This window comes from Alternaria metachromatica (assembly GCF_023757995.1).
Source record: "Alternaria metachromatica strain BMP 0045 chromosome Unknown scaffold_19, whole genome shotgun sequence".
In the NCBI taxonomy this organism is placed as follows: domain Eukaryota; kingdom Fungi; phylum Ascomycota; class Dothideomycetes; order Pleosporales; family Pleosporaceae; genus Alternaria; species Alternaria metachromatica.
This window is the reverse complement of record NW_026055510.1, coordinates 278,226-303,161: the sequence shown is the minus strand read 5'-3', so window position 1 is coordinate 303,161 and position 24,936 is coordinate 278,226. Positions and strand designations below refer to the sequence as shown.

At 53.0% G+C, this 24,936-nt stretch overlaps 8 protein-coding genes across 8 annotated transcripts; 4 read left to right on the top strand and 4 right to left on the bottom strand.

Annotated features, from left to right (window-relative positions):
- Positions 1 to 588: 588 nt before the first annotated feature.
- J4E83_007597 (uncharacterized protein) lies at positions 589 to 2,032 on the top strand (the record flags this gene model as incomplete). Its single annotated transcript, XM_049334500.1, has 3 exons — positions 589 to 962; positions 1,035 to 1,806; positions 1,865 to 2,032. The coding sequence occupies 3 exons, from the start codon at positions 589 to 591 to the stop codon at positions 2,030 to 2,032; spliced, it is 1,314 nt and encodes a 437-aa protein (XP_049186386.1).
- Positions 2,033 to 2,790: 758 nt separating this feature from the next.
- J4E83_007596 (uncharacterized protein) lies at positions 2,791 to 3,774 on the top strand (the record flags this gene model as incomplete). Its single annotated transcript, XM_049334499.1, has 1 exon — positions 2,791 to 3,774. One exon carries the CDS (start codon positions 2,791 to 2,793, stop codon positions 3,772 to 3,774), a length of 984 nt encoding a protein of 327 aa, XP_049186385.1.
- A 691-nt stretch (positions 3,775 to 4,465) lies between these two features.
- Positions 4,466 to 7,060, bottom strand: J4E83_007595 (uncharacterized protein; the record flags this gene model as incomplete). Its single annotated transcript, XM_049334498.1, has 3 exons — positions 4,466 to 5,976; positions 6,024 to 6,725; positions 6,775 to 7,060. 3 exons carry the CDS (start codon positions 7,058 to 7,060, stop codon positions 4,466 to 4,468), a joined length of 2,499 nt encoding a protein of 832 aa, XP_049186384.1.
- A 3,140-nt stretch (positions 7,061 to 10,200) lies between these two features.
- Positions 10,201 to 12,723, bottom strand: J4E83_007594 (uncharacterized protein; the record flags this gene model as incomplete). The annotated part of the gene is made up of 1 exon (XM_049334497.1): positions 10,201 to 12,723. One exon carries the CDS (start codon positions 12,721 to 12,723, stop codon positions 10,201 to 10,203), a length of 2,523 nt encoding a protein of 840 aa, XP_049186383.1.
- A 266-nt stretch (positions 12,724 to 12,989) lies between these two features.
- On the top strand, positions 12,990 to 13,642 carry J4E83_007593 (uncharacterized protein; the record flags this gene model as incomplete). Its single annotated transcript, XM_049334496.1, has 2 exons — positions 12,990 to 13,032; positions 13,083 to 13,642. The coding sequence occupies 2 exons, from the start codon at positions 12,990 to 12,992 to the stop codon at positions 13,640 to 13,642; spliced, it is 603 nt and encodes a 200-aa protein (XP_049186382.1).
- A 137-nt stretch (positions 13,643 to 13,779) lies between these two features.
- J4E83_007592 (uncharacterized protein) lies at positions 13,780 to 16,445 on the bottom strand (the record flags this gene model as incomplete). The annotated part of the gene is made up of 5 exons (XM_049334495.1): positions 13,780 to 14,338; positions 14,393 to 15,175; positions 15,222 to 15,337; positions 15,387 to 15,665; positions 15,714 to 16,445. 5 exons carry the CDS (start codon positions 16,443 to 16,445, stop codon positions 13,780 to 13,782), a joined length of 2,469 nt encoding a protein of 822 aa, XP_049186381.1.
- Positions 16,446 to 16,884: 439 nt separating this feature from the next.
- Positions 16,885 to 18,165, bottom strand: J4E83_007591 (uncharacterized protein; the record flags this gene model as incomplete). Its single annotated transcript, XM_049334494.1, has 4 exons — positions 16,885 to 17,567; positions 17,616 to 17,868; positions 17,918 to 17,942; positions 17,996 to 18,165. 4 exons carry the CDS (start codon positions 18,163 to 18,165, stop codon positions 16,885 to 16,887), a joined length of 1,131 nt encoding a protein of 376 aa, XP_049186380.1.
- A 1,363-nt stretch (positions 18,166 to 19,528) lies between these two features.
- J4E83_007590 (uncharacterized protein) lies at positions 19,529 to 20,337 on the top strand (the record flags this gene model as incomplete). The annotated part of the gene is made up of 2 exons (XM_049334493.1): positions 19,529 to 19,737; positions 19,791 to 20,337. 2 exons carry the CDS (start codon positions 19,529 to 19,531, stop codon positions 20,335 to 20,337), a joined length of 756 nt encoding a protein of 251 aa, XP_049186379.1.
- Positions 20,338 to 24,936: the final 4,599 nt, after the last annotated feature.

The window sequence follows — 24,936 nt, the reverse complement described above, 5'->3', positions numbered from 1 at the left end:
ATAAGCCCCTCAGATGGCATAACGCCAATCTGGTTACCTTTGAATAGCGGTATGATGGAGCATCCTGCATGCCTCTAAAACCTAATGAAATTACTTCAATTCTGTGTACAACTTGACTGCAACTCTCATCTCCCCCTTTTATTAAACGGTTCCTGGTATTGGTGAACCACTCCAGGGCTGCAGCTCCACGTGCTCGGTATGCGCACCTACCCGAAGCACGCTAGCGTGGTGCGGCGCTCGGAGCTAGTGTTCAGTCGCATAGCTGTCCTTTAGTCCAGCCGAAACGTTGCCGCGTCCACGCGTTGACTTGCTCGCCAGTTCTCTTCTCTGTACGATGATACTGCGACTTTTGCACGGACAGTGCTGATATTCATTCCTTCGTTTTCACCTCCTTCAAGAAGCAGCGCCAATTGCGTTCGCAGTTCAAGTCAACTCGGTCCTTGTTCAAGACGCGAGCTACGACCACGTCTCGAGACAACGTTCGGCTACACCCTCAACCCCACTGGTCTCGACCCCAATTGCCTTCTACTGTAGGGCTTCACACAACTTCATACAAACTCGCCTACCCTGCAGCGGTAACCCGCCGTTATGCCCGCCAAATCGCGATTCACGAGGCTCGACGCCTTCACCAAGACGGTCGAAGATGCGCGCGTGCGCACAACATCCGGTGGAATCGTCACCATAGTCAGCTTGTTGGTTATCTTCTGGTTAACGTGGGGCGAGTGGGCCGACTACAGGAGAGTGACTGTGCGACCGGAATTGGTGGTTGATAAGGGCAGAGGCGAACGCATGGAAATTGCCCTGAACGTAACGTTCCCACGGGTACCATGCGAGCTGCTCACACTCGATGTCATGGATGTTTCCGGAGAGTTGCAGATGGGTGTCACGCATGGCATCAACAAGGTGCGATTGAGCCCTGAGAAGGAGGGCAGCAAGGTTATTGATATCAAGGCTTTGGATCTGTAAGTCTACATGGAGTCGCTGTTGGGCGCTGGCACATACGGGAAGCAACAGAGTGCTAACGACGGTCTCAGGCACGCGGACGAAGCGTCACATCTTGCTCCCGACTACTGCGGCGAATGTTACGGCGCACCTGCCCCCACCAACGCAATCAAGCCCGGCTGCTGCAATACCTGCGACGAAGTCCGCGACGCATACGCCTCGATATCTTGGTCTTTCGGTCGTGGAGAGGGAGTCGAACAATGCGAGCGGGAACACTACGCCGAACATCTCGACCAACAACGTCAGGAAGGATGCCGTCTTGAGGGCAGCATCCGCGTTAACAAGGTTGTCGGGAACTTTCACATCGCGCCTGGAAAATCGTTCTCGAACGGCAACCTGCACGTTCATGACCTCGAGAACTACTTCAAAGACGAGTACGCGCATACTTTCACCCACAAGGTTCACCAGCTTCGCTTCGGCCCCCAGCTTAGCGATGTCGTTGTCCAAGATATGCAGAGGAAGCACGCAGGCTCTGGCGCTGGTGGGTGGTCAAACCACCACATCAACCCTCTTGACAACACCGAGCAGCATACCGACGAAAAGGCCTACAACTTCATGTACTTCATCAAGGTCGTGTCGACCGCTTACTTGCCACTCGGCTGGGAGAACCAGCTTCCTCGTTCCGCAAAACATGATGAGCTCCTTGGCGCGACCATTGACGCTTCATACAAGGGCAGCATCGAGACGCACCAGTACTCTGTGACCAGCCATCATAGGAGTCTGCAGGGTGGTTCTGACGAGAAGGAGGGCCACAAAGAGAGGATTCACGCTCGGGGTGGTATCCCCGGTGTCTTCTTTTCTTATGTAAGTTCCCGAGTACCAACTCCTTGTTGCTTGATATGGTTACTAATGGTTGCAATAGGACATCTCACCCATGAAGGTCATCAACCGCGAAGCCCGTGAAAAGTCCTTCTCTGGTTTCCTCGTTGGTCTCTGCGCCGTGATCGGTGGTACTCTTACCGTCGCTGCGGCTGTGGACCGCGCGTTGTACGAGGGTGTTAACAGGATCAAGAAGATCCACTCAAACTAGATGACGATTGTTGCCAGAAGGCCGTCTCATTGTTGCATTTACGCGCGTTCATGTGTGGAGTTTTTGGCGTCACGGAACATCAACGGAAAGACTAGATTTATGCTACAAGTCTGGGAGAGTGGTGTAGGTGGTGGGAGGTATGGAGAGGTATCAGGACTTAGAGACTTTCTTCTGAACAAGGCTTGTATCATTTAGATCGGAAATCTATGAAACGCACACTTACTTTACTGTCGGTCTCAGTCGACTACTGGATGATGTGTTTTGCTTTCCTGTATCCAAATTCATCGTTATTTCTGGGTTTCAAAAATTGGTCTTGTAGTAGATATAGAGCGCATTGTGCAACCAGAGCCTCAGAGGCCCTGAAATCACACTCCGAGTTGACAGAAGAGAGCGTCGCGGATGGCATTGTCAGCATTGATGGCGTCAATTTCTTCGGGCTGTCATCAAAGTGGCTGCCCTGCTGCCTGATTGCAACCCGAGGAGTCAGCACGAGAGAACTGTATTGTTTGCACTCAAATCACAATTTTCAATAAGCAGGCATGACTAAAGAGCATGAAACAATACGTGAGAGCAAGAGCACAATAGCAGTGAACTTGGTCGACGTCGAAGGTTCCATGGGTTTTGGCCAATGACAATTGGACGAACTGGAAAACTGTGGCTTGGCAGCGCACAGACCTTCCGACCTTATAGACAATCCCATCTGCTCAGTCTTGCTTGATTAATCTCTTCCACTTCTAACACACAACCAACATACTCCAATGAACATGAACGATCAACCAAGAGGTGGGCGAGGACGTGGTCGCGGCCGAGGACGCGGGAACTGGAGCGTCTCATTCACACCACAAAACCATGACGACGATCAGATGATGGTCGATGGCGAGTCTTCACGCGGACGTGGCAGGGGACGAGGACGGGGACGAGGATTCAGGGGAGGTCAAAACCACTTCCAGCACGACAATCGCACAGACAATCGCTCACGAGAGCCGGCGATCGACAAAGAAACCCTGGAAAGACTTAAGGCAAATCCATCATATCCGCTGATGGAAGGCTTCCTGGGACGACGCTACGATGCAACCAACAAGCTGTTGAACTTATCCACTATCGCCGGCGACCAAGAAATTCTCCAATCCGGCATGTTCGCATCGGAAGGCGCACAGAAGAAGTTCTTTCCCGCCCTCATGATTGTTTGCGACGCCATTCTTGAGACGCAAGAAGCGAAAGAAGCAGCAATCCACAGCGTCACACTCGCCGGCAACAACCTCCAAAACACACACGCCGTCTACCAACTCTGCAACCACTTCCGCCACATCCAAAACCTGGATCTAAGCAACAACGCTTTCGCGACACTGGACGCCTTAAAGCCGTGGAAAGGCCGCTTCAGAAACGTCGAACACCTCATCGTCGACCCGTTTCCCAACCCGAACTGGCAAGACGAAATCGTCTCGTGGTTCCCCAAACTCACAATCTTAAATGGCAATCAGGTCCGTCCTGACGCGCCGGCAAACAACAATGCAGCAAACGCACAGCAAATAACGGCTGCTACAACACCAACACCGACACCCGCCATCGTCGACCCGGAGCAGCAGAGGAAGGAAGAGATGATTCTCTACGTTCAGCGCGAAACCAACCTTAAGCGCGACTACGCTATTCAGTGCCTGGAAGCTGGACAGTGGAATATCGAGCAAGCTGGCGCCCTTTTCGCACAGAGCCGTGAGTCTCTGCCAGCTGAAGCGTACAACTAGACGTTGATCGTTTGCGAGCTCACAAAGACGGAACTTCGCAGGGCATAGGAGGAAAGCGAATTTGGTGTCATCTGTACGACATCAGGCATGGAGCAACGAAGAGCAAGGAATCGGTATTGCTGCTATCTTTACAACATCACAACTCAGGCAGCACATTTTTTGGAAACATGAACGTCTGCGCAAAGAGAGCGGGACTTTCAAGCAGGCGCGGACATCTTGGGGGCAGCATCTGGCTATCATCGCGAGGAGCAGGACTTTTCTTTCACTGTACGGGGCGAGGCAAAAATGGTTCTGGACAGAGCATAGCATGGCGTTGATGTTTTGTGTTTGGGGCATGACGCGGTACATATACCCAAGCGTACGAAAGCAGGAGCAGAAATACGAGTATGGACTAAATAGAATGAAAATATCATCAAAGACACCACGACAGATCAGATCCCACCTTGCCATCGTGATCAGTTTGGAAAGGAAGGAGTGGCCGCCTAACGAACCATCTCACGTCAGCTACCAGCAAGACCGACATCGCACGCTCACGTCATCACACATGCAGATCGTAAGACGAGTCTTTGAACAGGGAAAGCAACACTCAAGGCAAACAGCCGAGCGCAAATAGATATCATCTCTACATAGTATGTACTGAAAGAAAAAACGAGTCCTTATTACCACAAACGCAAAGGCCACAACACGCTGCTTAGTGACTCTTCCTCTGCGCATTAGCCAACGCACTGTTAAGCGCAGCCGTAACATCCACATGGAACAGCGGCCTGTTCAGCCCTTGAACAACCGCTATCCGGCCCCTATGTCTAGCATCCTGCGCATCGGCGTGTCCATACGCCTTGCTGTGCTCCAGCTGCTTGGTGATACTACCCGTCTCGGAGCTATCGCCCGAGTCGGGATGCGCAGCCTCAATGTCGCGACTTCGTACTTGCGATAATGTGCGTTGTGCGAGGAGGTTCTCGCGTGCTTCTGCTTCCGCGGCAGCAGAGTCGGAGCCGCCGATTTCGGCAACGCTGAAAATCGGTTTCCATCGGTGGGTGATGCCGCTATCCGGCATCTCAGGAGTGTAGTAGCCGAAGCCGGCGGCGGCGAGCGAGCGCTTGGTCCAGCGGTTGTTGATGTTGCAGAAGTGCCAGTCGACGGTGTCTGGGGCCGCGTACTTGTCGAGCTGATTTCTTACATCGATCAGGTTTTGAATTGAAGTAAGGTCGACATTGTTGACTGAAGAGAAATCGAGGATGATAGCCTTGAGCGTGGGTCGGTCGTCGGTAATTTGGGTATCCTTGCCACGGCGAGGGCCAGGGTCGTTCCATGGGCGGTCTCCCGGTCTGTTGTAGGTCGCTTGGTTTGTACGGCGCGTCTTCGCAAAAATGATGTCGGTGAGCTGGTCGAGGTAGTGGTTTGCGTTGGGGTAGTTGAAGCCTTCGCTGAATCGGTAGATGAAGATACCTGGGTAAGGGTCTTCCAGCTGAATGCTTGGGTTGGATCCGTCTTTGTGATCGATGGGTAGGAAGACTTCACGAACAGAGTGCTCTCCCTCCGAGGGCTTTTGCCGAACACCAGGCGGCGACATCTTGTCTTCCTCGGTTGGGTCCAACAGATGGTCGCCAATCACGGAGTGGATCTTGGCCCTACCCATGAAGCGGCCCTTGGCCTTGAAGAGACGGAAAGCAAACATGCCTGCGGACACTGACACCGTGACGAAGATGCCATTCTCAATGCTGGAGAAGACGGTGACGAGAACACCAACGAAGAAGATGATAACTTCAAGCGGTGAGATCCTCCAGAATTGGTATACAGTGTTTGGCGGGGTAATCAAGTCCAGCACTGCGTGGATAATGACTGCCGATAGCGCTGCGTTGGGAATGTACCAAAACATAGCTGGGAGTGCGTAGATGGCCAGTAGCACTACGGCGGCCGTAATGACACCTGCAAAAGGCGTGCGCACACCAGCCTTGGACTTGATGGCAGTACGTGAGAAAGAACCTGTCGCGGGGTATGCTCCCAGGAAGGGGCCGAGGCAGTTGGAGACACCAATGGCTACGAGTTCTTGCGATGGGTTGATAACGTAGTTGTTCACACGTCCGAAAGACTTGGCGATGGAGATGTGCTCGATGAGGAGGACGATGACTGTCGATGGGAGTTCGGTCGCGAAGGACTTGATGATGGGAATCGTAATCTTGGGCACGCGCGCGTGTTGGAAGCCTGGAAATGTAAGTAATGAGTTTGATCAAGCTCAGGAAGCATCTTACCTCGTGGAACAGTTCCAAGGGTTTTGATGATCGGCTTGGTTCCGTTGGCCCTGTGCTCTCGGTTTGCCAGGTAGCTGAATAGGATATACAGCAAAATGACGAACACCGTTCGCAGGGTGTTGATGAAGAAAAACAGCTTGGCGCGGGTGGGGAAGCGCTTTGCTAGCTGACCGCAGGTAAACCGGATCGCATATAGGAGAAACAGGCAGGTCAGGCCGAATGATGCGTTGAGATCGGTTCGTCCAAGGTACTTCAGCGAGTTGATGACCACTTTGTACGTGGGGTCCCTAGTCGAGAATCCTGTGATACCCATCATGGCAGGGAACTGCCCAGCAGCGATACTAAGGGCAGAGCCGGTCATGAAAGCCGAGATAGCAGGCAGTGAGATGAGGTCCACAATCCAACCCATGCGGACAAGACCCAAGAAGAGAACGATTGATCCGGCAATGATGGCCAAGGCGGACGCGATCATGTCTCGTGAGATGTCTTGGCCAGCAAGTTTCTCTTCTGCGGACAGCACGACACCGCCCGTGACTGTGGATAGAACGGCAACGGGTCCGATGGTGATGTCCTTCGAGGTAGCAAAGAACCAGTAAATGAGTACACCCATGAAGGAAGAGTACAATCCGAATTCGACTGGAAGCTCAGCGAGCTTCGCATAGGCCATACCCTGAGGAACTACAACAGCGCCCACAGTGATACCTGACAAAAGTTAATAGCTATACAATGATACTGTTAAAATGTGACGTACCAGCAACAAGATCTCCAATCAACCATTGTACGTTGTATCGGCCTATCCAGGAAAGAAACGGAAACAAGCTGGAGCAGTATTCTCTCAGCTCGTGCCCACTGGGAAGAGTGTCTTTGATCCATTCCTTCGCGGTAGGTTCTTCCTCGACATAGGTGTCTGCGGAGTCGATGGTGAAGACGCTTTCGCCTCGAGTTATGCGTTCCGAGCCAGTTTCATTCCGGTAGTGCAAGTCGATGCCGAACACTTTTGCCAGGCCTTCGCCGACTTTACTGGCTGTAGAAGCCATCGTTGCGATGAGAGGTCTCCAACGCGCTCGAACGGAGATGCACTGGATCAGCACTGGAATGCCACGTGCCTGAAACCCAGTACTAAGTTTGACAAGACCGAATAAGCCTTAGAAGCAACGACAAGAGCTGACGGACGTCCGAAAGCTTATCTATGCAGTCCACCGAACGGGCGGGTATGAACAAGCACAGCGCAAGCAATTGGAGGCTTGGAGTGAAGCGCACGCGGTCTCTCTGGGACGAATGGCGGTGGTGCTGTGCCGGTCTGGGCTCCAGGATCGGCCTGTGAGCTTCGAAGTCAAGGTAGCTTGGGAAGCTTGAGTGCCCTGGATGTGGGAAGGACCGAAGCCTTTACGACGCCTCGGGATTGCTTGATATGACGAGAAATTGCGTGATCGCTTCCGTTACTGGATCGGAGTTGGTGTTGACGTACGCTAATAGTTTATGCGCAGTAGGGGGAATGTCGAGGCAATAAGGCCACTGCTACGATAGAGAGGATGAGATGGGTAGGAAGTATTTCCAAGCAAAGCCCGAGTGAAGGGATCTGACAAGTGACATAATGCCCTGATATGCCGATCAGATCTAAGTGATTATTAGCGACCGTGACGCTTTTCGCCGCGGTACCGGCAACAATCTGATGCTCGATGGGTCGAGCTTGCAAGGGTGTGCGGGTGCGGCGACAGGGATGGGGCGCGAAGGATGTGATGGTCGCTGACGGTTCGCACTAGTGTCCAATAGAGATTCAAGGCCGGAATTGCGTGCTCGGGAGCAAAGATGTCGACTTCGGTGCGAGTACGCCAAGTGAGCTTGGAAAACGGTTGAGGTGTGGCACAATTGGCACACCAAATCCTTCCGAGTAATCGTAATTGTATTCCCAGCTGACGTGCGGCTACATCATGTGTATGTCTTGAGCAACCACGCTGAGCACAGCAGCTAGCCTGACGCATACCTACAGTGTGTGCGACAAATTAACTCTGCGTCAAAAGATCCTCCAATGGTAAGAGGCGGCATTTTCAGAACTCCGAGGCTCTTGGTTGAGCGCAGTCGTGATGTCGCGAAATAGCATCTGACGTCATGCTCTGGGGAAAGCCGGCTGTGCGGGTACGTTGAGACGGCACTTGGATCCTCGACGGGAACTTGCATCCAATCCAGGGCAATTCTCTCAGCCTACCACGATAAGCCCGTGATAGAACCGGCGCTGTTTGTCGTGAAAAAGATGTCTGTGGGTGCAATTAAGGTTCTTTGCAGGATGCCAGCCCGCACGTGGGGAAAACTGGTCCTTACTAAGCGAGCAGCCGCCACTTAAATATGGGGTGTACGTTCTTTTAGGAAGGCTGGACACAAGAAGTGCATACCGCTTTTGTCCATGCTCAAAACTCAGCAAAACACAGTTGATGGGTTTTCACGATAGCTCTGCTCTAGATTTCCATGAGTGGGCGGCGAGCTATGCCGCTCTGATTGAGATGCACACCTCAAAGATATGGATGCGTTACTCCAAGAGGTGCTGCGACCACATCAAGCTAGTCTCGCGCGTTCGGCGTCAACGCTTTCCGACTTCCTTCTTGGCTGACCCTCAGTCCTACGTACTCGGTTTCCACCGCTTGCCCACCTCAATTACTTTCTCACGACACGATGCCTCCACACAAAAGGCTCAGGACTGAGTCGGGTCAGTCCGCCTGTCCGATTTAGGCCGATGTCGTCATGCCGTAAGCCGAGAGATGTGCCCGCTCGAAACCCACTGCCATATGAATCCACGGCGCATAACGTCTATCACAAGAGATAGTTCATGGCGATCCTTCTAAGAGTTTTCGGGGTCTCCCCACACTCATGCAATGGAGACACTAGACAGTTGTGGTTGTTCATCTTCAACTAGCTTGGAGTCTACGACGCAGCATATCTAAAAAAAAAAAAGTAAAAAAAAAGTGAAAGATATGATATTAGTATAGCCTCTCAAGCTACCTGCGGCGAAGCGATTTGGTACTTTGGACTACAAGCCTCTTATCCATGAATAATTAGACTCTGTACTCAAAAGTATCCAGATCATCATACTACACGAACCAAAGGATAGATTTGCCAAATACCAATCCTACCACAGCCGTCTTCAACTCCACATCTCGCCCTGAAACAACTTCGTCCTACCAACGCTCATCTCTAACCCGCAAACTTAATACCACCATCTTCTCTACTAGGGCCCCCCAATCACCGGCACCTCAACACGTAGACCATCACCCCGGTCCGTGCCCTCATTAATAAGTTTCTCAAGGCCATTGAGACTAAGCCGACAGTCAAGTAAAAACCCTGCCGCCGACCTGCTACACCTACCAGTATAGTAATGGTTCAACTTCATCAGTCGGATAGTACGAATTGCGTTGCGCTGTCGATGTGAGAGGGTACTAAGGAAATGCGGGAAGCCTCGGTTGTGGTGCGCCTGAAAACAGTTCAACCTGAAGGGTAAAAACTCTGTCTCGCATCGTAGTTGTCGCGAAGTGGCTGTAAGCGCGAGGAAGTGGTGTGGTTTTGTCCATATATCGTTGTTATGGGAGGACAGCTGGATGGGATGATAGCCGGGCGTGATGAAGCCCCAGGGAGGGCTCTCTGTACGGATTTCATGGCCGCCTAGTACATAGGCGTAGATCTGATTGCGGAGTTTGGCTGGGAGACGGAGAAGTGGGGATTCGCGTTGGTTTCGGAGGGTTCTGGTGATGTCAGTTTGGGTTGGTGAGGTGACGGGGGTGTACTCGAAAACATACATTGGTTCGCACGTGGATGCGGCGGCCTCGGACTTTGTTTGGACGTAGGCCATGGCTATGGTTTATATAACTTGAGGGTGTGCGGTCCAAAACAGTGAGCAATAGTGGACGACGGAGGCTCGCAGGTAAATATAGCGGTAACCCGATTGAGTAGCGGTGCTAGTTCAAGAACGTGTGCGTTGTGATTCCAGTGAAACGTGATTGTGCGCTCAGGGACTAACGTCAAGGTGACTTCATTTTGTACTGGCCGTATAAACATCCCGTGCACGAAACGGTAGCAGACACGTGCAATGCTCGGTACCATTCCATTACCGCAACAAAACAATCGACTCGTCAACGCCATATAAAATGCATTGCGACTCCACCGACCTGGTCTTCCACAACAGAACCACCTATCTACCACTCTTCCTAGCCTTCTTCGCCCGATCATAAGCATTCTTCTCCCTCCCCTCCTCACCCTGAATCTCCGCCACAAGCCTCCTATACTTCGTCTCATACGCCTTATCCTTCTCCTTCTTTTCCTTGAGCGTCTCCCTCGCAATAAAGTTGGCATCCTTGCGCAGCTCCCTGAGCGCACCTTTCCTTTCGCGCTTGTACTCCTTCTGCAGCTTCTTGGCTTCCGAGCGCTCCTTGTCTGGGTCGTAGTGGCGGTTGGGATCGAAGGATTCTTCGAATTTGGGAATACTGGATTTGATGGGGAGGGGGCGGTGGTGGTGCAGGAGGAGGGGTCGTCGTTTTGAGCGCGCGAGAGAGAGGCGGGCGAGGAGGTTTTGGTGGGTCGAGGTTTGGTTCGCGGATTTAAGGGGGGCGAGCAGCGGGGTGAAGATCTCGTTGAAGGCGGTTGAGGCGCTCCAGAGTTCGGCGGCTGCGATGACGTTCTTGCTGTGGGCGGCCAGGAGAGTGGGTGTGGCGTGCTCTGATTTGAGAGACAGTCCGGTGTAGCGGATGAACTCGGGGATGTATCGCTTGGATAGCCTTTGGTATTGGAGACATAGCGCACCGATGAATGCACCGGTTGCAATATCTTTAGTAGAAGTAGGTGAGGTAAGTCCCATCCAGCGAGCCATGAGAGTGATGGCGGGAGTGACGACTTGGTGGAAGTGGTCAGAAGTGGGGAAGATGGAGCCAATGGCTGCAAGTAGAGCCAAATCACCCGGAGTTGGGTCATTCGATACCTGAAGCTGCTTCAAGTGTTGTCGGATTTTGGTAGCAATCTGAACTGGGTATGACCGCGTCATGGAGTGAATATGGCGGATGATGGCTTCGATGACAGCCAACGACGCAGCGGGCGTCTGGTTCGACAGGTAGGAGACGTGATCAACAAGCGCGCACGCGAAGTCGGCAAGCTTGTGCTTGTTGTCCTGGTGCAGTCCAGCATGGTAGAGCGCACGTATCCGCTGAATGACAGTGGAGGTATCGTTGGGAGCAACGTCCTTGAAAACCTTCAGCAGCTCTTCGTGAGACCGCGGGCACGCGTATGTAAAGGCCAGTTTTGACGAAGGCTCGGCAGCGAGAGTAAGCACGCCGTTCACAGCCTTGGGCTGCTCTTTCCGTTCTGGCATAACGTGCTTCAAAAAGTCTGCATCCTCTTCATCCATGGCCATGGTGTCGTCAATCGCAGAGCCAGCATCAGACTCATCGTCAGACATGTCTGCTTCCGAGTCGGTAGCCACGAGATCGTCGTCCATGATGAAGTCGTCCTCATCTTCAACGCCTTCTGGTCGCAGTTGACCTGGTAGTTTCAGTCCGAACTCGGCAGCATCATCGGCAAGATCGTCTTCATCTTCATCTTCATCCTCCTCGGGCTCCTCGACACCATTCTTGCGTGGCTCTTCGTCATCGCTGACTGGCTCTCCTCGCATCCTCTTCAACCGCTTCTGCTCGAGCTCATTCAAGCGGTCAGCCTCTTCCTTGGCCTTCTCCTCTTCCGTCTTCGTTCGCTCCGTTGGCTTCGCTCGCTCATCTTGCATCAGCAGGCGCACGCGCTTATCGTATTCTCTGTCCTTGTCTTGTTGTGTGGTTCCAGCGAGGAGCGCGGCGCGGTCGGCGTTCATGCCAAACTCGTTGACTTGGGGGTCTTTTGGCTTCTCGGGTTCGGGCTTCTTGTTGATGTGTCCTCGCAGGGCAGACAGTACGTCGTTGAGGTCCTTGTCGAGCTCGTCGCGCAGCTCGTCGTCGTCTTCTTTTTGAGCCTGACGCTCGTATTTGTGCTGCTTTGACTTGGCCACGACTTCCTTCATGACCTCTGCCTTGCTCTTCTTGCGCTCTGGCTGATCTGCAGCCGCTTCGCCGTCCACTTCACCGTCTTCATCGTCATCGTCTCTCCGCCTCTTCTTCTTCAAGAAGCCATCTTCGCCGTCGCTTGACCCAGCAATGCTAGCCGCGTCGTAGTCTTCCTCGCCAATCTCATCGTCAAAACGGAGGGATTGTCCGCCGTGGGTGAGCTCCACCTCGTCGGCATCGTCCTCGAGGTCGAAGACATTGCCACCTCTCTTGCGCTGTTGTTCCCTCTCGAAGCGCGCCATCTCACGATCCTCCAAGCTCATTGTCGGGTCATCTTCGCCTATCCGCCTATCCAGAATGCCTCCGACTTTGTTCTTGCGATGCATCTCCGGAAGCAGCGACTTCCTTCGTGCCTCTTCGCCCGCGCTCTTCGTAACGCCAGGCCGGCCGAGGATCTTCTTGGGGGCATTCTCAGCCTGCGCAGAGACGTACTCATGCTTGTGAGGGCGCGCAAGGTGCTTGAACTCGAAGGGATTGAAGGATTCGCGAATCGAGGCGAGCGCAGAGGCTTTCCGTTCGTGGTGGTCGGCGTTTTTGGATTGCGACTTCTTCTGCTTCTTCGACTTTTGCGGGCCGGTGATGCCCTGTTCGCGCAGGGAGGCCTTTAGCCGCTTCAGCTGGGAGGGCGGCATCGTGGCGGGTATCCGAAAGCCTGGAGACCTTCCGATAGAGAATTCGGCGTTGCGAGGCTCGTGGGCGGCTCGAGATGGTCGACCTGAAATTATTTCGAGAGCCAAAACTTCGGGCATGGTGATCCTGGTCTAGCGCCACCTGTGAGCCGCGCCCCACTTTCACACGCGACGAGCGCCATGACTGCCCGCGCAACTGAGTCCACGACCGCATCATGCTTCCAGCCTCGCCGCCATAGGCCTCACGTCATGTACAGCTATTCTTCGCGATGGCATCCAACATCCCCGATCACTGGCTCTGGCTCGGTCTCGGTACATCTCCCTCTTCCACCAACCCATCAGCCCCGCTAACCATCTCCCAGGCGTCTTCACCTTCATAGCCGTCCAGCAAGTCTCCCACGGCCTCAACCACATCCGCACCCTCACCGAGATCCGAGACCCCCAAAACATCCCCCAACAGCGCCGCGCTATCCCCTCCGGACCGCCGACCCACCAAGAAGATGCGATTAAGACAAGTTCACTCTTGACACTGGCGACGAGTCACAACAACGATATCCGCGCCTCGGCTACCAAGATCCTATGTACACGCTTCTACGCCTCTAAATCTGCCAAGGACCTGCTTATCAAAGACCTGTACTGTGCAGATGGAGAAGTACTGCATCGCGCCCAGTTGGCCTTCAATTTGTTGGGCGACATGGGTGTCTGGAGGGATGATGCGTTCTTACCCAACAACAGGTTCAGGTGGGATGTCGTTCAGCAGCCTGGAATGGGGAGTGGTTCGCAGAGGGATCTAAGGAGAAGACGGAGAGAGGCCATGGTGATAAGCGATGGTGAAGGGCTGATCGGAAGTGACGATGTTTACATGAGGGAACCTGAGAGCGAAGAAGAACATGATGATGGGGAGTCATTGTTTGTGTCTTGAAGACGCCAAGTTATGGATATGATGTGGAATACGGATTTTGATACCCATCGATGTTAGAATACATCTTCTTTTCATGTTATCATATTACTGCCTCGAGTCTATCGATATACAACAGCGGGCGCGTCTTCTCAGCCTGTCTAGCGTCCATCTTCACTGCGTCCAAACCCTCTAAAACCCCCGACATCTCTCCTGAAGAATTTGCCAATGTTCTTCAAATTACTCTCCAGGTTTGCGCCTCCATCAGCACCTCCAGCCTGCTGCTGCTGACCGGGCGCAGGACTGCCGAATCGATCAACACCATCTCTCGCCGCATTGACGAGCATGTTGCCCAGACCTGTTGCATCAAACCTGCCTCCGCCGAGACTTGGTGTACCCATCGTGCCCATCACACTTCCCGCCGCACTACCAACACTACCTCCCGTCTGAATTTGCAGTGGAGTGAGGAAAGGCGAGTTCTGCACCAGGTTTTCATGGTTGGGCGATGCGCGGAAGGCAGAGAAGAGGTCGAGGAGCTGGGTTTGCTCAGCCTTGCGGATACCCTTGAGATCCATAATCTTCTTGAAGTTGGTGTCCGATTTGTCGGCAATGTGGATGAGGTAGGCTTGTACAAGGGCCTCTGGTGGCGAGGGGCGGACTTGAAGTGTTTTGAGGAGAGGGTCGATCTTGGACATCGACTGGTTTACGCGTTTGATGAAGCTGATGAGTGGGTTAGCTGTACGTTACGCTAAGCAGGAGGGGCTCAGAACATACCTTGCTGGTGGTGCTGTACCAGGCTCCTCATTGAGCGTGGGTAGCTCTGTGAAGCCTTTCTTCAGCACGTACGAATCGAGCAGCATCTGCTCCGCACCAACTTCTGAGATCGGCTTGCACTGCACTATGTTCGCAATGTAGGTGGAAGCCATCAAGTCGACGAGGTTATCGCTGAAAGCTCGCGCATATTGCTGTTTGTGAAGATACTTCAGGATTTCTCCAGATCTCTCCTTGACGTTACGCAGAAGCTCTCCCACGTAGGAACTTTGATCGCCAACGCTCTCGAGCTTTGCCCAAGGCGTGTTGCGCATCTCCCTCCAGCTAGGCTCGCACGCGATTTCCACTTTCCGGACAAGCATTCGGACTGTCGCACTAGCGATACCCATGAAGGCGTCGGCCTGGCTCTGCAGATCGACCTTTTCCTTGAACTCTTCGTCTATGCGACCTCTTATCTTCTCTTCCAGTTGATTGCAGGTCATGTAACAATAGTCCGCAGTGTTGAGGATGAGGATGGCGTCTTCGACAGATGGTCCTTGCGGTCCTGCTTTCTCACTAAGGAAGTAATACAGCACTTGCTGACCGTACTGGTCCAGGTACTTGGCAAAGGTCATGGACAATTCCTGTAGCCTCGTTCCAGTCGAGAGTTTAGCGCACTGCGCCAAGGTCATACGATAGAATTGGAACAACTCTGTCGACGAGGGTATCACAGCTTGATGCGAGAAATCCTCTTCTGGATTGCGTAGGGGTTGTTGTCGGTACTTTGGCATTAGATTGGCAAGTTGCCTACAAAGTCAGCTTTGCTCTCGACAGGTACATGTGTGTAACCTACTTGTCTTGAGACTCCACCCAGAGGCTCATATAGGGTTCAAAAGCCTCTGAGATGGCCTGGCTAAAGCCATGCGGCCGATCGTCCTTAGAGGCGACTGTATCCAAGGAAGAACGGGACTGCCGGGAATGAGTACGTATTACAATGTGATAGACTGTCTTCACGAACCTCGTTGGAGAACCGCCTTTCCAAGCTGTGTTCGAAGTCCAGCGTCTCCTGTAAGCACGAAAGGAGTAGTTCGACGTCCAGACTCTGCCCGTCGCCTCTCCGCACAGCCTTTTGTAATATAGACTTGAAGTCTTCGCGGGTTCCTTCGCAGAACGAGTTGGCCAGCATCTCGTTTACTCTCCAGTAGGCTGGGAAGATGGAAGCATGTTCGACATCGTACGTCTTCATCATCCTGTTGAACCAACTATATCTTCGCCCGATATTGTCTAAGGACCCAGCCTGTTATTATTAGCGCCATGTTACCATGAAAGAGTGCAAGTGTCCCACCTCATCATTGCCCCGGAAGACCTGGCGGTACTCGCGAAGCTGCGTATTGCAATACCAGTTGATAAGCCGTGTACGAGCGTGCTCTCCGAGCGCATCTATGACCAGACATGCTTCCGCCAGCATTCCTTTCCGTTGCGCTGTTTCGCCCTTGGCGAATGTCACTTCGAAGTCCTCGCAGACCTGCTCCAGCAATTCGCCCTGCACATCTGCCACGTTGCGACTCAGCGTTGCGATCTGGTCTATCGAGCGATAGCTCTTGAAGTGTGCCACGAGCTGTATCACAGCCTGGAGAAGCTGTGCGCATTCCCGATATTGCCGCGACTTGCTGAGGCTCCGTAGTTGTTCGTACGCCGTCGTCAGCATCTGAAGGCGCTTCAACGCCGTCATGGAGAGCGTCAGGTTCTTCTTGGTGCTATCCAAGCGCTTTATGTCTGCAGTCATCTCGGTGATGGTCTGCTCCGTCTGCATGGCCCGCTCTCGGACGCTCTCGATCTTCTTGAAGAGGTCAGCCAGCTCTGCCTTGGCGGCCTGGATGCGCTGCACGCTGTCGGCATCGGCAGTGGACTGTGAGGCGACAACGCCCGCGATGTCTTCGTCGAGGTCATGCTGGTAACTGCGGAGGGCGTCCGACGTGGCAGAAACGGACGAGAGCGCGGCGGGGTGGGAAAAGATGGCGTTCAGGTGATCGATGGGGTCGTATGAAGCTGCATTGAGCGTCAGCGCGGAATCCATGCTTGTGGGTGTTACTGGGAATGCGTACTAGATTCCAGCGAGGTGGAGGGCGCAGGCATGTGGTTCGGCGGGCGTCCGCGTCAATGGCATGCGCTCGCGGTACACGGTTGCAGTCGTCGCAGCGGCAAGGAAGGCGCAGCCAAGGTGCAAATTAAGACGAGAGATATCCTGTCTATCTAGGACGCAGTACGCACAATTCGGTATTATTGGCAATTGCCTGACGTCCCCCATGCTTCACAAGCCAATATCCCACGCGTCCTCAATCAGGGTCTCTACTCCGAGGTCCGAGCTCATCGCGCTAGAGCACCCTGACGTGTGGTAACATCGCCTTTGGTCGTATACAGAGTACAGACACAACACTCATTCACATCAAAGTCTATGAATACATTTGGATACCACTTGATTTTGAAATGTGGGGTTTACCACTACGATCCAGGCACTATTGCGGGAAGAGACCCAGAAACCCGTTGTACACTAAACTGCGGTCTTTCTGTGTGAGCGAGCTTGCATCCCCTGTGCCGGTCCAATAGAAGAGTCCACCTAGTCCGTTTTGACGCACGTAGTTGGCCTTCATCCTGACTGTGTGCGGGGTATCGTATGTGACCAGGCCTCCGTCACCACCAATGCAGTAGGCTGCGCCCAGCTGCTCGTCTACGTGCTCTTCCGCACCCGGACGTGGTAGATCTCGGTACTCGAATGTGCCCTCCTCTCCTGCCTGCCCAGAGAACGAGTGGCCAATACCACGAGTTCCGGTGAAACTGCGGCCATATGCTGGCACACCCATGACAATCTTATGTCTTGGAACACCTTGCTGCATCATGTACGAGACAGCTGAGTGGCACGATATCGCGGCCTCGGGACTGTGCGGGATGTGTGGTGTGAAGAGTTGAGCTTGGTGTCCGCACTTGCTGACCCACGGTCCAGAGTAGTCGTAAGCCATAAGGTTGATCATGTCCAGATAGTGCGAAGCATGTCCCAGGTTGATGTGTTGAAGGGCCCATTCGCCCGCTGGAAGTGCCGAAGAGAGAGTGTACTGAGGGGCTGGCAAGTACTGACGAAGTATAGCCAGAAGAGCGATGTAATCCTGACCTTGACTGGCATCTGAAGGGTGCTCCCAGTCGACTATTGCCTGGTTAGTAGAGGCTCTTTAACTTGCTTTGGGGAACTGACTATCGATTCCATCGATTCCGAACTGCTGTACCAGTGCCAGCGACGACTGAGCGAAACGCTCGCGGCATGCGGGGTCTCGAGCTACACCAGCAAAAGGCTCACTGCCTTTCCCGCCTCCACCGACAGACAGTACAACCCGTAGTCTGGTGTATTTTCTCTTCAATAGAGCAAAAGAGTTCAGACAGCCCTTCGTTGCAGGAATGTCGTCAGTGCCTGGAACCTCGATTTGAGCATCTGCCCACTCATCGCTCAGCTACAATGCGAGTCAGTCGGTGAGATTTCTGTACATCTGACATACTCACGTAGACAGTTCCATCATCTTTCACCCTGTGACCGTATTAGCCCTATCACCCAGTAACTCTATCCTGCACTTAGCGTACCAGGCAAACGCATAGAAAACGTGCGAGATGACATCGTAGTTCAGCGACACGGGTGGCTGGTCGCGATAGATGCGCCAGTTAGGATAGTAGACTCCGTTCCAGTACATGGCTTGCAGCGGTGTAGAGAAAGTGGTGTCGTGACCAGGCGGGTTGAAGTAGTGTCGGCTCATTTTCGGTCGTCGTCAGCTACAGCCTAGCTTGCTGCACGTCAGAACGCCCTGCAGGTATAGGCGGGTACCCGGACTTTGAAGGATCAAAGTTGGACGGCTATCGGAAGTTCCTTTTCGTCTTGGTTTTGAGATTTGGTCTTGGTAACGAAAATGTACAGGTATGTAAGTAGTTCGAAAGAACGAGTTGTGTGCGTCGAAGATTCAGTGGCTGAGAAGTTAGTGGGCAAGAGATGGCGAAGGAACAGGTCGAGATTGTTCAGTGTAGTTCTGAAGCACTCCTTGCTTGTATATGAATATAAACGCAACGCAATCAATAGTGGCACCAAAGGCCATCGGTGATGCAATGCTTCGGATGATCGTCTTGAGACCGACGGACCGCGCAATCATCCTAGAAAGGACGAAGGCTTCCATGCAGGCCTTGCTATAGTGGCTTTACTACAGATTAGACGGTGAGGCCCAGTCTGGAAACTGATGGACTACAAGTAGACACTAAACTGCTACCCCAAGCATCCATGATCGCGTGAAGCAGGCCTGCGTCGCGTACGAGGTTGCAATTTTCTCAATATTCCGTCCTCGTAATGTGGGCCTAGTGCTTCAAGAGTAGAACGATGAATTCCACCACAAAACAGTCCAGCTCTACCCACACCAGCGGGAGTGCAAGGACATAGTGACGCGAAACTGGGTATCGAAGCAGTCAATATTGAACCGAGGACAATTTCTCAAATTATTGCGGAACACAGGCGGAATATTGACTGCTGATTACACGACCAGGAACGGCTTTCCGGATCCTTGTGGGGAGAGGGCATGACGCAAGCGGCTAGAAGTATAGCAGCCAAGGAGCATCAAACGCCGTGTTGCAGGAATGGTGACTAGGTGGAGGGACGACCCCGCACGGAAGCAAAACCTGGAAACGATCATGACTGCGAACGCGTTGATGAGAAATCACAGTTCCTGCAAAGCGTATCGACGGGCCGAGAAGAGCAGAGTGAGCACCGTGAAGCGTCGTATGCGTGGGGTCTCAGGGTCGCACGATCGGTTCGACGGCACGCAGGAAACGCACATGTAGTGGGTAGATCAGGGTAAGTCGAAGGCCGAGCGGGATGTAACCGCCATGTAATACGCATCCGGTAAGTTGCAGATGCAGATGTGGATGCGAGAGTACGGTGATCGCCGTCGGGCCGGAACAATGAAGCTCAGCACTAGCGTCCACGTGATTTCGCGACCCTTGATGTTTCGAGGTTGGTGATCGCGCGGGCTCCAGCGACGTCACAGCAGCAACGCATCACCCCAAATCTATCCTTTGCGCTATCGCATACTACTTACTCACATGAGGTAGTCAGAGCGCGCTGCGATGACTGAAGTTATGAACCCCGTACCAACGCCCGCGCCTGAACCGAAGCCGATAGAAGCTCAGCATCCACAATATACATTCAAGTTCAGCGAGTTTCTTCGGCGCGAATATCGCTTCGGCCTCAGCCCAGACCGTCCAGTATGCAAGGCGTATCTACAAGGTCACTGTCCCGATGGAAACAGGTGTCCAAACAAACACAACGTCTCGTCATCCTACAATAAGTACGCGGCTTTGTAATGGAGCATGTATGCACTCATATACTAACAAATCTCAGTCTCGTATGCAAACATTGGCTACGTGGGTTGTGTAAAAAAGGCGAAACATGCGAGTTCCTCCACGAGTATAACCTACGACGAATGCCCGAGTGCTCCTACTACGCTCGAACACAGACGTGCTCTAACGGTGACGACTGTCTCTATCTCCACATCGACCCCGAAGCCAAGCGCCCATCCTGCCCACATTACGACCGAGGCTTCTGTCCACTAGGGCCATATTGCGCACTCAAACACAACAAGAAGGAGAAGCTGTGTCCTTTCTACCTCTGCGGATTCTGTCCCGAAGGAAAGGGCTGCAAGTACGGAGCACACCCACGGTTCCCCACGGAACTCAAGAAGCCCGAGGTGCGCGTGGAGAAGAGCGCTGAGGAGCTTGAGGCTGAGCGGATAGAGCGCGAGCGCGAGATGATGAGGAGAGAAGAAGAGGACCGCGAGCGCGACGAGAGAAACGGTCATCAAGGCGGTCGCGGTTTTAGGGGCAATTGGGATCGCAAGAAGCGTGGAGGCCGGAGGGGAAGGGGTGGCAGGGGACGAGGAGAATACTGATTGGCTTTCATCTGGCTCACTGGAGCTTCAGATTGCTACAAAGCGCCCCTCGTTCGGGCGGTGGCCGACTATCGCGCCCGGCGCGTATTGGACACAAGCCGGGAAGTTCGAGACGGAAAGGATAGTGATACCCCCCAGGCTTGATCGTGGTATCAAGCGCTGAGCAACAGAGGGCCTAGCTCGGATGGCTGTGATGCCGGTTTCCCATCTGAGTATGCTCTCGGTAAGAAGGTGTAAGTGGACAATCGCGCGATGCTTGTCCAGCAGAAAACCACCGTCGGACCGAAATCTTCGACTCAAAGAAAAGGGTACGGCATACAGTATTACTATTACATTGTTTCCAGTCACATCTACTTTCGATAGGTACTAGATGATTATTTCATGACAGAGATAAATCCCCAGAAACGATCTCGACAACGCTTCAATGATGACATATTACCAGCTCCAGAGGAAACCCGCCCCACATCCCATCCCATCTCTCAACGACTACAACTGCTTCGGATCGAGCCATTCTGTTCCTCTCCTACACCGATGTGCTTGGGCTCCTGTTGTCTGCAGTTTTTGGTATTACTCACACTCCTCACTCACTTTGTCTCCTTTGGGCATCTCTTCTGCACCGTCTAGAACCGCATGGCTTTCATCAAGTCGTCATGCGACTGCTGAGGTGCACGACGCACACTGGGCATCACGTTTTGACCAATTGGTATTGCCTCTGAACAAACTGGGGCGAGCGTTGAGTATCCAATCCGTAGGCGGAATTAGAAAGAGAAGGTCGGCAAGCACAACCGTAGCTTGGATGCGCGCACAGGCGTTTGGTCTGTTTGGTTCATTCTCTAGGCAGAGAGGTAACGGCCCGGTCTACTAATTATTTCGCAAACCCCGTGTTTTTGCGCGTACTGGGTTTCCAGACGGCGTTAGCCTGTGCTTTGGGGGCCATGGGCGAAATTTCTTGTCGTGAGCCTGTCTTCTTCAACACGTCTGTCGCAAACGTATCATGCTTCATGATAACCCCCGAACAAGAGTGGTATGCAAGCCAAGGTCGAGTCTCCTGGACGCTGCAGGCGGAGGACTCCGAGCACTGACCTTGTGGCGTCAGGACGATCCCTATAGAGTACCGTGAGCCAGTGCATCAGCCTTACGGTAAACATTTCCACACAGCATGTGGAGATGAAACAACTAGCTGTCCTGACCAATAACTCAGCATGCTTAGCGCAGATCTTTCCAGAACGGCTCACGGCTGTTTGGTGCGCGCGGTGTTGCCTTCACTCGAGTAGTCTCCAACGGCAGCCGTTGAAGAACGTGATATGGAGCTGAGTTCAACAAACCTCGCTGCGGGTCAAATCTTACTTATGCTTTCGAACACCATTGACCTACCGGCTAGGAAAACCGCGACGACATGCGTCTGACCTACAAGTTGAACGTAACTAGGCACCGATGCCGGATACCAACGTGCCGCCCACCGGGGCGTGACGCCGCCCTGTCGGAGGGAGGGTGGCCTCAACACGCACCACTGCTTGGCTCAGCCTCCAACAATCCTACACGCGACTCTGTTTCCATTCTTTTTCCCGTCGAACTGCTGGCTTTGTCTCTCCCATTCTCAGTCATCTGAGGTACCTGGAGTCTTCATGATCACGAAAACCCATACGACAAAACCACAATGTGAGTGCACGTTCAAGTCGATCATCCATACTCGTCAGCTTGATCACCTCGTTCATTGACAGCTTGTTCAAGACGTAGCTCATACATCTCCAGTGTATGCAGACTAAGACGACCCATCGATTGAAGAAACCCGCCCACCGAAAGCGCGAATACCGAACTCGCTTCAGTCTACCCAACCGCGCCTCTGCCTGCCTTCAGGGATTTGTTGCTTTCGACAAATGAGCAAGCGAGCTTTCCACCAATGGTACTGGAACAAATCTGCAATTTCTCAGCGGTCACCCGCGCGCCTTCTCGCAACCACCCAGCAATTCTGTGAAGGCGTGAAGAGATGCAGCTGGACGCATCCATCACACACGACACTTAGAGATGAGCATATCTGACATCTTGTCCAAGATACCTGCGAATCATTATACTTGTGCGCTGTAACAAGACCCCTGACGCGGTCTTCCAATGCCATGAGGCTACAACAGGAGGGATGCAGGACGACACGAATATAGACACTGTGAGACGTTTTGGGACATTTGATAGCCTTGTGGCTTCACATGTGGCTTGCTCACAAAAGTAATATCTAGGGCTACCCTTCTCCGACCGTATCAAGCCCTTGACGCTAGGTGCATCACACTGCCGAGTGCAAGCGTACCAATTGCAACAGCATACCACCCTCCTGTTCACCTTAAATGCGTCCCGCATTGGAGCGTCTGTCCATCGATCGTTCGTCTATTACAAACTGGCGGGAATGCTTATCTCAACCGCACACCTGGGCATCAGTTGGTTGCTGGAGGGAGGGCGCACACTGCGACGCTGAGATGGAAGCTGGCGTATGGGCGAGTGTATATGTAGGTAGTGCTGTGATGCAACTGGAGCAGAAAGCATTTGGCTTGTCACTTAGATAGCTGGGAAAAGTGTAAGGCGTAGCATGGTTGCAGCTAATTGTAGCTCAATCTTGTCCCGCAGCCAGCTTGCACATCGTGCGCTCGAATATATTAGATAGTCCTTGCTGCATAACGACTTCGAAATGGTGCAGAGTCCCACTAACAAAGTCTTTAGCAGAGTGTAATGCTGAAGTACTGGGACTACGACGAAGTCCCCCGTTGCACAGGTACCGACGTTGAATTACTGGTGCTGGGGCTGCGTGCGGTATATAGCACCATGGGGTAGTCGCAATCAGGCGCTGAATGGGCACGCCAAGCGGGCGTCTTAATGTCGCTCAGTGAGACTGCATCATGCGTGAAGGTGCCAGATTCCATACCCATGTACTAATCGCTCACCATCCCATTTTCTGAAAGCAGCAATTAGTCTTCGACTCCAAGAGCCCATAAGTTGACTGGATAGTACTTCCTGCAAAGTCAGAATAACGAAAGGGTCATCTTGTCGCGCGGATCTTGCCCGTTGTGCCGAAGTCCCTCAACCTTGGCACATAGCGCCAGTGCGTTCTGGTCTCCCAGCAGTTCGCCTCTGAACTCTCAGACCCCCATCATCTCCTGCAAACCTCTTCCTCCTTGCTAACTCTTCTTTTGCGAGGCCTTTTTGAACATCATCTTCGTACCAACCTTGGAAGCACTGCTTCTCGCCACGCTGGCTCAGACACATACCTCTCTCCCAACGGGGGGTCCGCCATGGTTGGAAAGACTCCTTCATGTCTTCGATTAGCACCAAATCAAAGTAACGAACAACCACTGCGTCGGAAAGCTTAGTATCAATGTGGAACGCTCTGTAAGGCTCGAGCTGTCAAGTCTTGGGGCGGGTGAATGCCTCCTTTATACCTAGGTACCCACCACATTCGTCTCCATAGTGCGCTCCCCTCCCGAACAAAAGATAACGAGACCTTGAAAGCTGAGTTTAGATCCTTCCAGACTTCAATCCCCACGCACACTAGCAGCGCATGCTCCGCCGAACGTTACGCGACCTTGCCCACGACGCGAAAGCACCTACCTTTTCCGGTACAGCGTGTAATCGACCTAAGACAACCCCACACACAAATGGCGCGCAAATAATGGTGGAGCATGGATATAGCATTATTTCTAGCTCAGTGGCTAGGTTAGGCGAGCAACAGGGGCATGCTGTTCACGAGCACAGTGGCATACTCAGCATGTGGGGAGTCTATCATACAATAACGGTTCACTCGATGATTTTGAAAGCTCTATAGGTCTCCTTCACGCGTTTGAAAAGCCGGGCTGTCCGCTTTTGAACTTCAGTGTAGCAACTCCACAGACTTAGAGGACCAGACCTTACATATATACGCGTAAGATAGCGGTCCAGGGATGCTGTTGGAGACGGCATCGTGTGAATACAAGCTGGCCGCGAGGGGATCCATGACATGAACTACGAGGCGCAGATCGTAGCTTTGCGTTGTCGTTCGTCTTGTTGCCCAAGGCTTGTTGCACGCGTACAAACCTGCACACTTTGCAAATACATGAAGGAGACACCGGTTGCGAGAGCGACCTATAGTACCGCCCTTTAAATGCTGTAAACTATTGCTGCCTGAGTGCTACGTACACGATTGACGAGCACTGCTCGAGGTACAGATTGAGTGTATGAGAAAAAGACTGCAGCGTGTCTCCGTAGATCCTACATCCCCTTGCTCATGGTTGCGGATTCAGAGTTCCTTCTGCCGTTTTCATACATGTGTGTCAGGGTGTGTGTATGCGTGTCTGTGTGAGAGTGAATTGGAGGGGAACCAACGACGCGACGCGTTATGGAGCTTCTCTAATGTCGACACAGTTTACTGAGACCGGCGGCGTGATCGTGGAGCTATTACATGCGCTCCACCGTGTGTGGATGTAGTTTGTCTGCTGGGTTCTGTGCTGTCGCTACTGTTTTCGTTCCTTCTTTCCTCGTCGCTCTTAGGTGCCTCACTCGGCGGCGGAGTCGGAGTCGGAGTGGTACATGCCTCCTCTGGGTTGCAGTCAGCTCTATCTGGGCGTCACTCGTGGACATTTG